This window comes from Alosa sapidissima, chromosome 6, assembly GCF_018492685.1.
Source record: "Alosa sapidissima isolate fAloSap1 chromosome 6, fAloSap1.pri, whole genome shotgun sequence".
NCBI classification, from domain to species: Eukaryota; Metazoa; Chordata; class Actinopteri; order Clupeiformes; family Clupeidae; genus Alosa; species Alosa sapidissima.
In genome coordinates, this window is record NC_055962.1 from 15,578,358 (window position 1) to 15,588,842 (window position 10,485).

The window sequence follows — 10,485 nt, forward strand, 5'->3', positions numbered from 1 at the left end:
CTGCATATCTTTCTTTCACGAGCATCTTACACTATATTTTAAGCAAATACAGTTGTTTGTTTATGATTAGTGAGTGTATGCTATGTTTTAACCTTTGTTGTGGCATCCGTGTTTGTCACACATTCCGACGGCAAAGCACATGAACACTTGCTGTCGGAAAAACAAAGTAGCCTAGCCATGGGGGCGGTCCTTGTCATTCCTTATTGCCCTGAATGCACCATGATACTAGCCTGGCGGGCCATCCTATCATTGAAATGTATAGTCTGGAATCGAACCATTCACCTCACTTAATCCAAGGAGCGGGCAGAGAATTGTCTTTCAAACTGCCTAGGCATGCAATAGCCCAGCACTAGGACCATATCCGTATCCGGTCGGCAAAACGGCAAATACAATCTTCTTCAAAAGGAATGACTTAAGTGCATTGTGTTGCTCATCTTTCAAGAAAAAAAGTCCAACTCCTCCAAAGTTGACGCCAACGCCGATTCAAACAACCGCTCTTCGTTCACCATAGCCACCTTCCTTGTTGTTCACCGTCGCAGGACTGTCGTTATCCTGTTAAGCCTGCCTTAAGACTCTCTAACAAAATAGAGCGCTGTGATTGGATGACGTCCACGGCGTCAGCCAATAGAAATCCCTATGGTTTGATACTAGACGTACAGGCTGAGCAAATTAATTTGCCGCCGCTAGGGTGCGTCTAGATTTCTAGGCTACCATGATACTGCTCCATTGGGACGTAATTATGGGGCGTGTTTCAACCGATACAGGGGAATGCCTCTGCACTCAATCGGATAGACCTAACCAATCAGAGCAACAAAATAGCTTACCGTGAGGACCGGTAACACACTAACCATCCTTCTTCTCCTATATCCCTCCGTTTTTAAAAAGAATTCTATTGAACAGTGATATACTACAAACATGTTAAACAGCTGGGAAAGGCTGTCGCAAATCCCTCGAACAGGTGGTCAATCAGAGATTTCAAACCAATGAGGGAACGCAATGCAACAGAGCTGTTTTCCCTTGATGAAAGTGAAACCACGAGTTTTCCCACATCTCAACTTTGGCCAAAGTTTTCAGAAATAATCGTTTTCAGTGATACAACCTCATTAAATAAATAATATGAATTTTCCATATGGGGTCTTAAAAGCATGTATCCTTCTAGCGTTTTTGTTTCAAACATAAGCCTAATCAAAGGTGCTCAGATGACGTGACCGACCAGGCGCTGTTGCTCACCCGTCCATCATCGTAAAGCCTGATTTGATTGGTCCGCCTGATATAGGGCGAGCATACTTCCACCACAATGGAACAATGCCAGACCGAACTTCCCGACCTCAAATGCTGTGGGCGGGACTAAGTTCGGAATGGCACCCAGGCTACATTCTACCACTCCTTTCTTCTCAAATGCCTTGAAAAGCCTGTTTGCACAATTTCACAAATAATCACAGGGACCGAAACATATAGGCTAGCCTACCTGCCAACTTTTTCCGGGTTTATCAATAGGCCTATATAACTTTTGTCTTGCCCGTTTAATACTCACAGCCATCGGGCCTGTCTCTGTCCCTGTGTTGCCATGTTGCTACCCCTTGCCCTTCCAGCGAAACAGATATCTTTAAATCATCGTTGTGCTTGCTTGAAGGCGAACTTAGAGTGATGTTAACCTATTTAAGTTAACAGCGTGGTTGTAGTGAGAGCACGCTCATTGACACGTGCATAGTGTTCGCCGTATGTGCGCACCTGCCTATACATGGGTTTCCCGTTTACCAACAAAACTAGATGCGCGCGCAGCTGTGAGGCAGAAGAGGCTTGGTGGCCGTCCACAACGTTATAAACCTAACCTAAATAGTCAGCTGCTGTAAGCTACAATCGGATTTTTTTGTATACCCCTGTTGTCTCAATGATAATAACATCTCATTTCAGACTATATTTCAAAGTTTGACGTTCATTTGCATTATTAATATAACATCATATTTTGACATTATTGATGAAGACATGCATTCTGTTAGGGATATTGAACATATTTAACATTCTCTAACCATCGTGATTTCTAATTGGTGCAGTTTTCAGCACAAAAACTAATTTTATTCTTTTGCTCTTTTGCTCTATGCTGTTCTATGGTGCTTTCTGCCTCTTGGTTGCGCACGCATGTTTTCGTGACGTTGCATAGAAATCCATGTCTCCAATACTCAGCTACGAGAAGAGAAAAAAATGCCCCTGTTTGTAGCTTAGGCTATATTCACTCAAGTTGTCTACAAACTCCAATTGTAGACCATAAACTGGCTATTTATATTTTTGTGTGTAGATTGATGAGAAAAAAAATATTGAATCCATTTTAATAACTGAAACATAATAAAATGTGGAAAAAGTAAAGCGCTGCGAATAGCCTACTTTCCGTATGTAGGCCCTACTGTATTATTTACGCTCTTTTTGTCTCAACAAAATAGGGCCTATAGGAAGGCTATATGAAAGGTGAACGGTGACATAAACGGGGCGTAGGCCTCTAGGCCTAGCCTATAGCCTACGTTTTTAAATGCCCGCAGGCGTAATCTAGGACTAGGCTACATGAGGAAACGTGTTTTTGTGTTTGTAGTAACTCAAGGACACGGAGAACTGCCATGAGAACTGCCCATCTCGTGGTGTTTAAATTGATAGGATATTTCAAACTCGTTGATACTGTAACCGTCACTGATTGGTCACACAGTGCGCTTTGACCAATGGGAAAGAACGTTGTTATCTGCGTGCGTGAAGCGGGAATATCTGAAGTAGGCTTACGGAAGACTAGTTCTATCAGTGCAACAGTGTTTTCATTTAACTTGAAACATTGTTCACTTGATCAAAAACTATTGTAACTAGTGAAGATAGAGTACAACTTCAGTGCGATAGACCTGTATTGGTACATGGGTAAGTTTCTGTTCTTCTACTTCAATTACACAATATTAGTAAAATAGTATCGATAACTAACATTTAGCAGACGTTATGACTAAACTGGTAAGCTAGCAAAGTAGAAACTAGCTCAGTTAGCTAAAAGTATCGATAGTCCGGACGTCATACTTCGGACGTTTTGGTCCAAAATTAACCCGATAACATTACAACTGTCATTTAGCCTATGTAAACGGTACATTAGCTATCGATGCGCTAGCCAACTTATTTTTATTTTTTGTGAGTCCTCTGCAGTCTTGGTAACTTGCTAATTTTCCTATTATCCCAATTCACGGTGAATAATCTGTTAATCAAACCCTAACGTTAAACTATGCATGATTAGGCTACTTGCAAACCACATTACTGACTCAGCATTGTAACTTTCATCTGATCTATCTACGAAAGTTTGCTATTTTATCCCAATAAGCTGCTTGACCACAAGACAACCACCATTGCATTTGAATTCAGATTCAGATTCAGATTCTCGGCAGAACGCTCATGTAGATGAATGCTATCTCATTGATCTGTTTGAGTGCAACATTAACACTACACGTGTATTTTTCCCACAGGTACGTTGTTTACTCAGCATTGCTCATTGAATAACAAGGAAGTTTGGATCTCAAAGCGCCTTAGTGCAACCTTAAAAATAGAAACGTACAAACAGCTTTTACCGAAATGGAAGAATTGTACATTTTACAACGGGAAGTGGGCCGAGGGAGCTACGGAGTGGTGTTCGAGGGTCTCGAGAAAGGAGCCGGAGACAGAGTGGCTATCAAGCGTCTGCCGTGCATTAGCCCTGAAGGCATACAGCTGTACCTGCAGGAGCTGTGGGTCATGAGAACAACGGCCGAGAACCACCCGAACGTCATTGCCTTGCACAGTTGTCTCGCACAGACAGGACCAAACACGCTTCAGCTACTTAAACCCGGCAGACTACCTCTGGACCTGGTGGAGAGCGCATTAAAAGGCGCCCTGGCCTCGGGTCAAAAGCACAGTACCAAAGGCACAAACTCTCGCTCCCGCAAACGACCAATGCAGCCAAGAGCCGAGGTCGTACCCCGGCGTTGCTCCGCACTGTGGCTGGTGATGGAATATTGTGAAGGGGGCGATCTGAACCACTACATGCTGTCCAGGCCGCCGGACACGGAGCGCAACCACAGCGTGCTCAAACAGCTGAGCAGTGCCATGACATTCCTGCATGTGCTGGGTATTGTGCACCGCGACCTCAAGCCCGATAATGTGTTGGTGCAACTCACTAAAAAGGGGCCCGTCATTAAGGTAGAGTGAAACTGGTTGGGGATGGGGACCCCCCCCCCCCAACACACAGACACACACACACACACACACACACACACACATTATTATCACAAATGATGACAAATTGCACATAATTATCATCATATTTAAATGCTGAAGTGCACACAGTCCTTGGCAACAGCATGTTATATTGATATCAACAGTTGTTTAAATGCAGATTGTTGCAATACTTCGCAGTATCACTTACTGGCAATGTTAAGGAGCCTGTTTCTGTGAGTTTACTTTCATAAACATGCTGTAGAGTATTATCAAGTAGACTTATCTCAAGACACACATTGTAACTATTTTGGCTGCTGTGGGGAAGAATACTATTTACTGATGGGGTATTATGTATGTCCATAATACTTTTGTTTATTGGTACCATTCCTTTCCCTTCTCAGAATGCTCCCATAACTGGCACATATTGTGTTGCCAGGTGGTATTGGGTCTTATTACAATTGTATTGAGAAGGGTCTGGTGTCTATTAATGTTCAACAACTGGCTACCTTTATGAACCCAAATCGATTCCTCACTTCATTAACTTGAATAAGATTCCGTTCACTTGCAGCAGCAGGCAAAAGATGGTCTAATGGGAAAATTGATTAAGTCTTGCTTTAAAAAAAAAAAAATCAATCACCCATTGTACAAAAAAGGCCTTTAATTACCTTTTAGCACATACAAGTGTGGGTTCACCAAAGCCCATTTGTTAAGAGCGAGTACTTTGCTGACTCGTAACCGTGGGGTGCTCTCTCCCTGAGGGTACAACCTACAGTATGTGTCAGTACATCTGAACTCTTTTTGCCAGCTGGAAGTAATTTCCAGTGTTTTCAGAGGTTCTTTTTGTGTCACCGTAGACGTCTGCATAAAGAAATGGATCATAAACTCCATTCTGTTAAAAGTTCTTTGTATTTACAGGGCTGTATGGTTGTCACAGACGCCCACTTGCTCCATTTGATTCGGGGAGTATTGATCCCTTCAGTGTCACAGAACTCTGATCAATTTAAAAAAGGGGGATCATGCATCGATGCACAACTCCATGAATAAATCTCAGTTCGATGTGACTGACGTGAACATGGTCACGAATTAGACCCTTATCACCATCGTCTAGCCCTCACCCATCCACATATTGTTTCTAGAACATGAAAGAAACAGAACTAAATAGTGATAAGGTAGTATCAAATGCCCATTAGGTGACTGATTTGATGGTGAAGATGTATATTTCATTACCACACGTTCTGTCTGTAATTTGACCCCATAACTAAAAACACCTAAGGTAGCATATGTAGTTTGGTGCATAATGTTATACACTTCCTAAGGGCTGATGCGGACCGGCTGCGTGGCGTGAACCACAAATGTGTCTGCTGTGTGCTGCGTGGCACTGCTCTGCGCCGGCCTCTCTGCCTATTAAAACATCTCATTCACATCATTCATTTTCTGTTTTGAATGGAAACGCTTCCATTAAAAATAGGCGTCGGTCCTATTTCTGGCATGCATATGTTTTTGGCGTGGCTCGAACCACACCTGAGACGTGCGTGTCACGCAAGGCAGTGAGCAAGTTCTAACCTGTTAACATGGGAGCCGAAATAAAAACGGACACGCCATGCAGCTGACATTGTCACGCCACACAACCGGTCTGAATCAGCCCTACTTCATGAGGAAGTGTTTTTGGCAAAACGTTGAGATTTCAAGTTAGCAGCAAGTAAAATGACTCTGTACTCTCAAAGCATTCTAGAATCATGGACTGAACCTTTAATTGACCTTTGTAGAGCGCTGATGCAGATGTCTATGATGGCAGAAAAATGACACGCTCCAGCAGCATCCAATAAGCAGTAGTCACATCACGGATGAGGAATTGTGCACATCTCCTGCTCAGCACTCAGTTGAGTTTTGGTAGAAGCTTGGGCTGCAACTAAGGACTGTTTTCCTAATCAATTATTTTCTCAATGAATTGATTAGTTGTTTGGTCTATAATATGATAGAAAATGGTGGGAAATGTCAATCAGTGTTTCCTGAAGCCCAAGGTGATGTCCTCAAATGCTTGGTTTTGTCCACATGTCAAAGATGTTTACTGGCATAGAGCATTACGTAAACCAGAAGTTTGAAAAGAATAAATCCATCCAAAAATACCGTGAATGGGAATAGTTGACAACTAATTGATTAATTGTTACAGCCCTAGTAACCAAAGTTCCACCCAGTTCTTTCTACTGTCCCCTGAAGATTGGTTTGAAGGTTGAATTGTATTCAATCAGGATAGGGGTTCTATACAGAAAGCAGGGAACCTCTTGGTTAAAAACCCATGGAGAAATGAGAAGCGTGAACCTTGTTAAATTGGGCTCAGTCTAGCTGAATATGTCCCTCATGAGGAAGTGCTGTACCCCTCCAAAGCATTCCAAAGAGTCAAATGGTGGAGTTTAGTCATTCCTACTTTCTTACCCATACAACTAGTTAACACCTGTGTCTGTATGAACATTGTCCATCTCTTGCTAATTCACAGGTGGCAGATTTTGGCCTCAGTAAGATAACAGAGCGTCTGTCGGAAGGCGACCAAACTCGGCCAGCGTTCTCCTCCACGTGTGGCTCAGACTTCTACATGGCCCCAGAGGTGTGGGCCGGGCGCAACTACACAGCTCAGGCAGACATTTTCTCCATGGGGGTGCTCTTCTGGGCTGTCCTGGAGAGAATCACCTTTCTGGAAGATGGATCCACTCATGAACAGCTCGGTGAGTTACTCAGTGTATACCAGATACACTATATTGAGTATGATTAGCTATGTATTAAATTTAGAATTATAGGTTTTATTTACTTTTTGCAACAAGCAAGGCACACTATGAAGATAAACTTTAGGTCAATTTGAACCTGTTTAAAGGTGCTCTAAGCGATGTTGGGTAATGTCACTTCTGTTGATGTTCAAACAAAACAGAGAGCTATTTCGCTACTCCCTCTCGTGCAATTGAAACTCTCTTAAACATGCATGTTGCTGTTTTTGGAGCCTGGGCTGTCCAGAAACCACAATTTTTTTTTTTTTTTTTTTTACAGTGTATTCAGGGCATAGCCAGCTAGCGGATGGTGAGGTGATATTTGCTGTATGTGACCAAAAAATGTTTTAGCTTAGAAACCGTGTAACATTGCTTAGAGTACCTTTTAAATATCATTTTTTTTATTATTATTATTATTTAATAATATTATTTTTATTATTAAATAAATTTAATAATTACTTTTCACTACAATTATTGTCTACTATCTCTTTTGTTGTTTCATTGTTATTGTAATCTTGGCCTCACTGAAAAGAGGACTACCCTCAACGAACCTCCAAGAATAAATGAAGGTTGAATGAATGAGGGAACACATTAGAGAGGACACATACATTTCTTGTATTGAGTCACTTAATAAGGAGAAACACTTTATAACTGAGGGGAAATGCAGGTGAACAGAAGGAACAGTGGCAGAGGCTTTTACTCGGTCTGGTGGTGTAGAATCACAGAAAGGTCAGAGTCCTGTTAAGGCCAGTTAACTTCTTAGTCATGCGCGTGATCCGTCATTCAGTGAGTCAGTAAGTGAGTGCGAGAGGGAACATCTTTTAGTGGAAAGTTGTTTGTGTCCATTCCTGTTGTCTGAAGAGTCAAATTCAATTTAACTGTGAATCTGTATCTAATGGACCTACGTGACTGTGTGTGTCCCTGTTTGTGTGTGTGTGTCCTTGTCTGTATGCTTGTTCCTTTTTTGCTTGTCTTTCTCTTTGTGTGTGTGTGTGTGTCTATAGGGGCGTATTTTGTGCGCGGCCGCTGGCTAACCCCCCTGGGCGAGGCATTGTGTCAGAACCCCGACCTGCAGCTTGTGATCCCCATGAAGGGGCGGCGTGCTCCACCGCTGCCCCCTCCACCCAACCCCGCCGTCTGCACCCTGCTGCTGCACATGCTGGCCTCAGACCCAGACGCCCGGCCCAGCGCCCAGCAGCTGGAGGGCTACCTGCGACACGCCCTCAAGCAGCACTGAGGCGGTGGCTGCTCACGCGCAGCACAGGGCATATGCTGGAGGAATGACTCGCAGGACATCACTGGACTCCCGGGGCCAGTGTCCTACTCATGGTACATGGATTAAGTCTAGTCCTAAAACTAGGACACACTTTTTTTCAGTGGAGGTCTCTCCATTAAAGGTTATCTTTAAGTCCAGAACGCTTAATCCATGTACAGGAAACTGTACAGGAAATGTAATCCCCCCCCCCCCCTACTTCGCTCACTGAAATCTGATCAGTGGCTTGTGGTGAGAAAGTGGCTGTACATAAGGGATTGACTAAAGGGATTTCTGCTTGCTTGATTTGCAACCTCAGGCACATTAAATGGCATATCTGAGGCACTCGATACTTGATCTTAAAGGGTATCTACACTGTAAATCAACAGTGATCATGATAGATCCTGGTGATTTTTTTTTTACACATTTTTTACATTTGTGTTTTAATGAGCTTGGATGTATTTATTGAAGAATGGATTTAAAAAAAAGTTGTGTATGAGAGGGTTTGTTTGGCGTCTGATTCCTAGATTCCTTCTATCGCAACATTCTCCAGCACTACTATGTTGGGGATGTTGTGTTACAGCTTCATTTCATTTTCCTCCAAAAGATGGATATTTTCTGTCAAATTAAGAGGTTTCTTTTGACTGTTGTCACATCAAATGTAATTTCAGTAACATGACACAGGAAATGAGTGAAATTTGTCTGGTCACAGCAAAACCCTGCACAAGTTATTGTGCTCACAGCAATGGCGCCAATCTACAATTCTTTCTTGTGAGGTCTTTGAAGTTCCCCTGTGGACTGAGTATGTCTAACTGCATTTCTCAGGAAAATACTTCCTTCTCCTGAGGGACGATGAAGTGTTTGTGTGATGAAAACAGGAGATATCCTTTTTGTATGTTGTGCGCATACAGACACAAAGTTTGCATCCTCCCATCTCACCCACTTGAAATGTGTGCGGTCTCTTTTTCTCCTTCCTTTGTGGAAAATCCATTTTGTTTGTACAGAGCAGACAGTGGAACGGCTAGATCAATCCAAAGACGATTCTATTTCTTCAGGATATTAAATGTGTGGCCAACAAAAAAAAAACACATGGACTGCTGCAAATCAACCAACACTTCATCTTCTCATCTGTCATAAGGATCGGTTGTCTGGTCCCCAGCCCAGCTAACGGCTCCATCACACTAATCTGAGTCTCTGTGCTGCTGGTGTTCTTAAAGCTACATTTTGCTTTTGCATTTTGTCTCATTTGGCTTTTTTCAAAACATGAGCTGGTGGTACCGGTACAAACATTAGTGTGGAGCATATGGAGTTCCTCTGAGACTGCTCAAATGCTCAATTTGTTTGTGTGTGAATGAACAGGGGTGCCATTCTCTCAGTGGGGTTAAGAGCCCTGAATGTGGTTTGGCATAGCTCTCCTAGGAGCCTCTGTAAAAACAAGACCAGACAATTACACGATAAAGCCGCATGAGATCCCTGCTATGAATACAAAAATTCCAATTTACGGAGTAAGCGCAATTGCATTACCAAAATTATTATATGAGGTCTAGAGGGTGTGACCACAGCCAAAATTATACCACAGCAGGGAAACTAAACTGGTGCATTGTTCTATTTTGACGGGGAGAAAAGTGTAGACAGACGGGAGCAAAGGGGAGCAGGGCGCAGGAAAAGGGCAGCGAGGGTGAATGACCCGGTGACTTCCGTCTCGGCACGATATGATGCATCGGTGAGTGTTGTTAGTAGATCACACAGATGACATTTCCTTCACGGGGTGCACCTTGCCCTTTTCTTCATGCATCAGCGGCTCGTAAATTAAATGGCCAGACGGCTTTCCCAGGCGTCCGTTAGTGTGCTGGCACTTCATCGCACCATGCTCTTTCGCTCGTGGAGTTAATCTTCACTCGGATGCCTGGCATAAGCGTGTCATACAAGCGGAGTAAGAAATGACTTGAGTCGAGGACACCAACAAGATGTGCGCATCATTTTGGATTAGAATATGAGCAGGAACTTGAGGACTTTCACTGCTTCTTTTACGGGGCATCCCCAGTTTAATGTTGGTGTGCACCAAAGTCACGACAAGACCCCCTTTGTCGGGAAATGATGAGCGCCAGAACAGGTGCGGGTGGCGTGTCACCGCAGTGTGGGAGATGCACGAGCGATTTCATTAGCCATTTTCAGATGACACATTTCTCCAAATGTAGTCGCAGTGACGAAGCTCATCATGGTTCAGCCTTTAAAAGCCTTCGGTCATCATTCACTGTGCCCTGAGTT

The 10,485-nt window shown here is 43.2% G+C and overlaps 1 protein-coding gene across 2 annotated transcripts; it reads left to right on the forward strand.

Moving 5' to 3' along the window:
* The first annotated feature begins 2,593 nt into the window (after positions 1-2,593).
* si:ch211-63o20.7 (uncharacterized protein LOC566836 homolog) lies at positions 2,594-8,716 on the forward strand. 2 transcript variants are annotated; one of them, XM_042096083.1, is made up of 4 exons: positions 2,594-2,899; positions 3,483-4,191; positions 6,704-6,929; positions 7,970-8,716. In XM_042096083.1, the coding sequence occupies exons 2-4, from the start codon at positions 3,589-3,591 to the stop codon at positions 8,200-8,202; spliced, it is 1,062 nt and encodes a 353-aa protein (XP_041952017.1). In that variant the 5' UTR covers positions 2,594-2,899; positions 3,483-3,588; the 3' UTR covers positions 8,203-8,716. The 2 variants fall into 2 exon arrangements, with proteins under 2 accessions (XP_041952017.1, XP_041952015.1); XM_042096081.1 differs by having other exon boundaries at positions 2,595-2,895.
* Positions 8,717-10,485: the final 1,769 nt, after the last annotated feature.

What these genes read in the sequence shown, in the direction of transcription:
- si:ch211-63o20.7 (XM_042096083.1), top strand. Translation starts at nt 3,589, where the DNA reads ATGGAAGAATTGTACATTTTACAACGGGAAGTGGGCCGAGGGAGCTAC. An exon ending in AAAAGGGGCCCGTCATTAAG is followed by an intron (nt 4,192 to 6,703) that starts GTAGAGTGAAAC and finishes GCTAATTCACAG; the next exon opens with GTGGCAGATTTTGGCCTCAG. An exon ending in ATCCACTCATGAACAGCTCG is followed by an intron (nt 6,930 to 7,969) that starts GTGAGTTACTCA and finishes GTGTGTCTATAG; the next exon opens with GGGCGTATTTTGTGCGCGGC.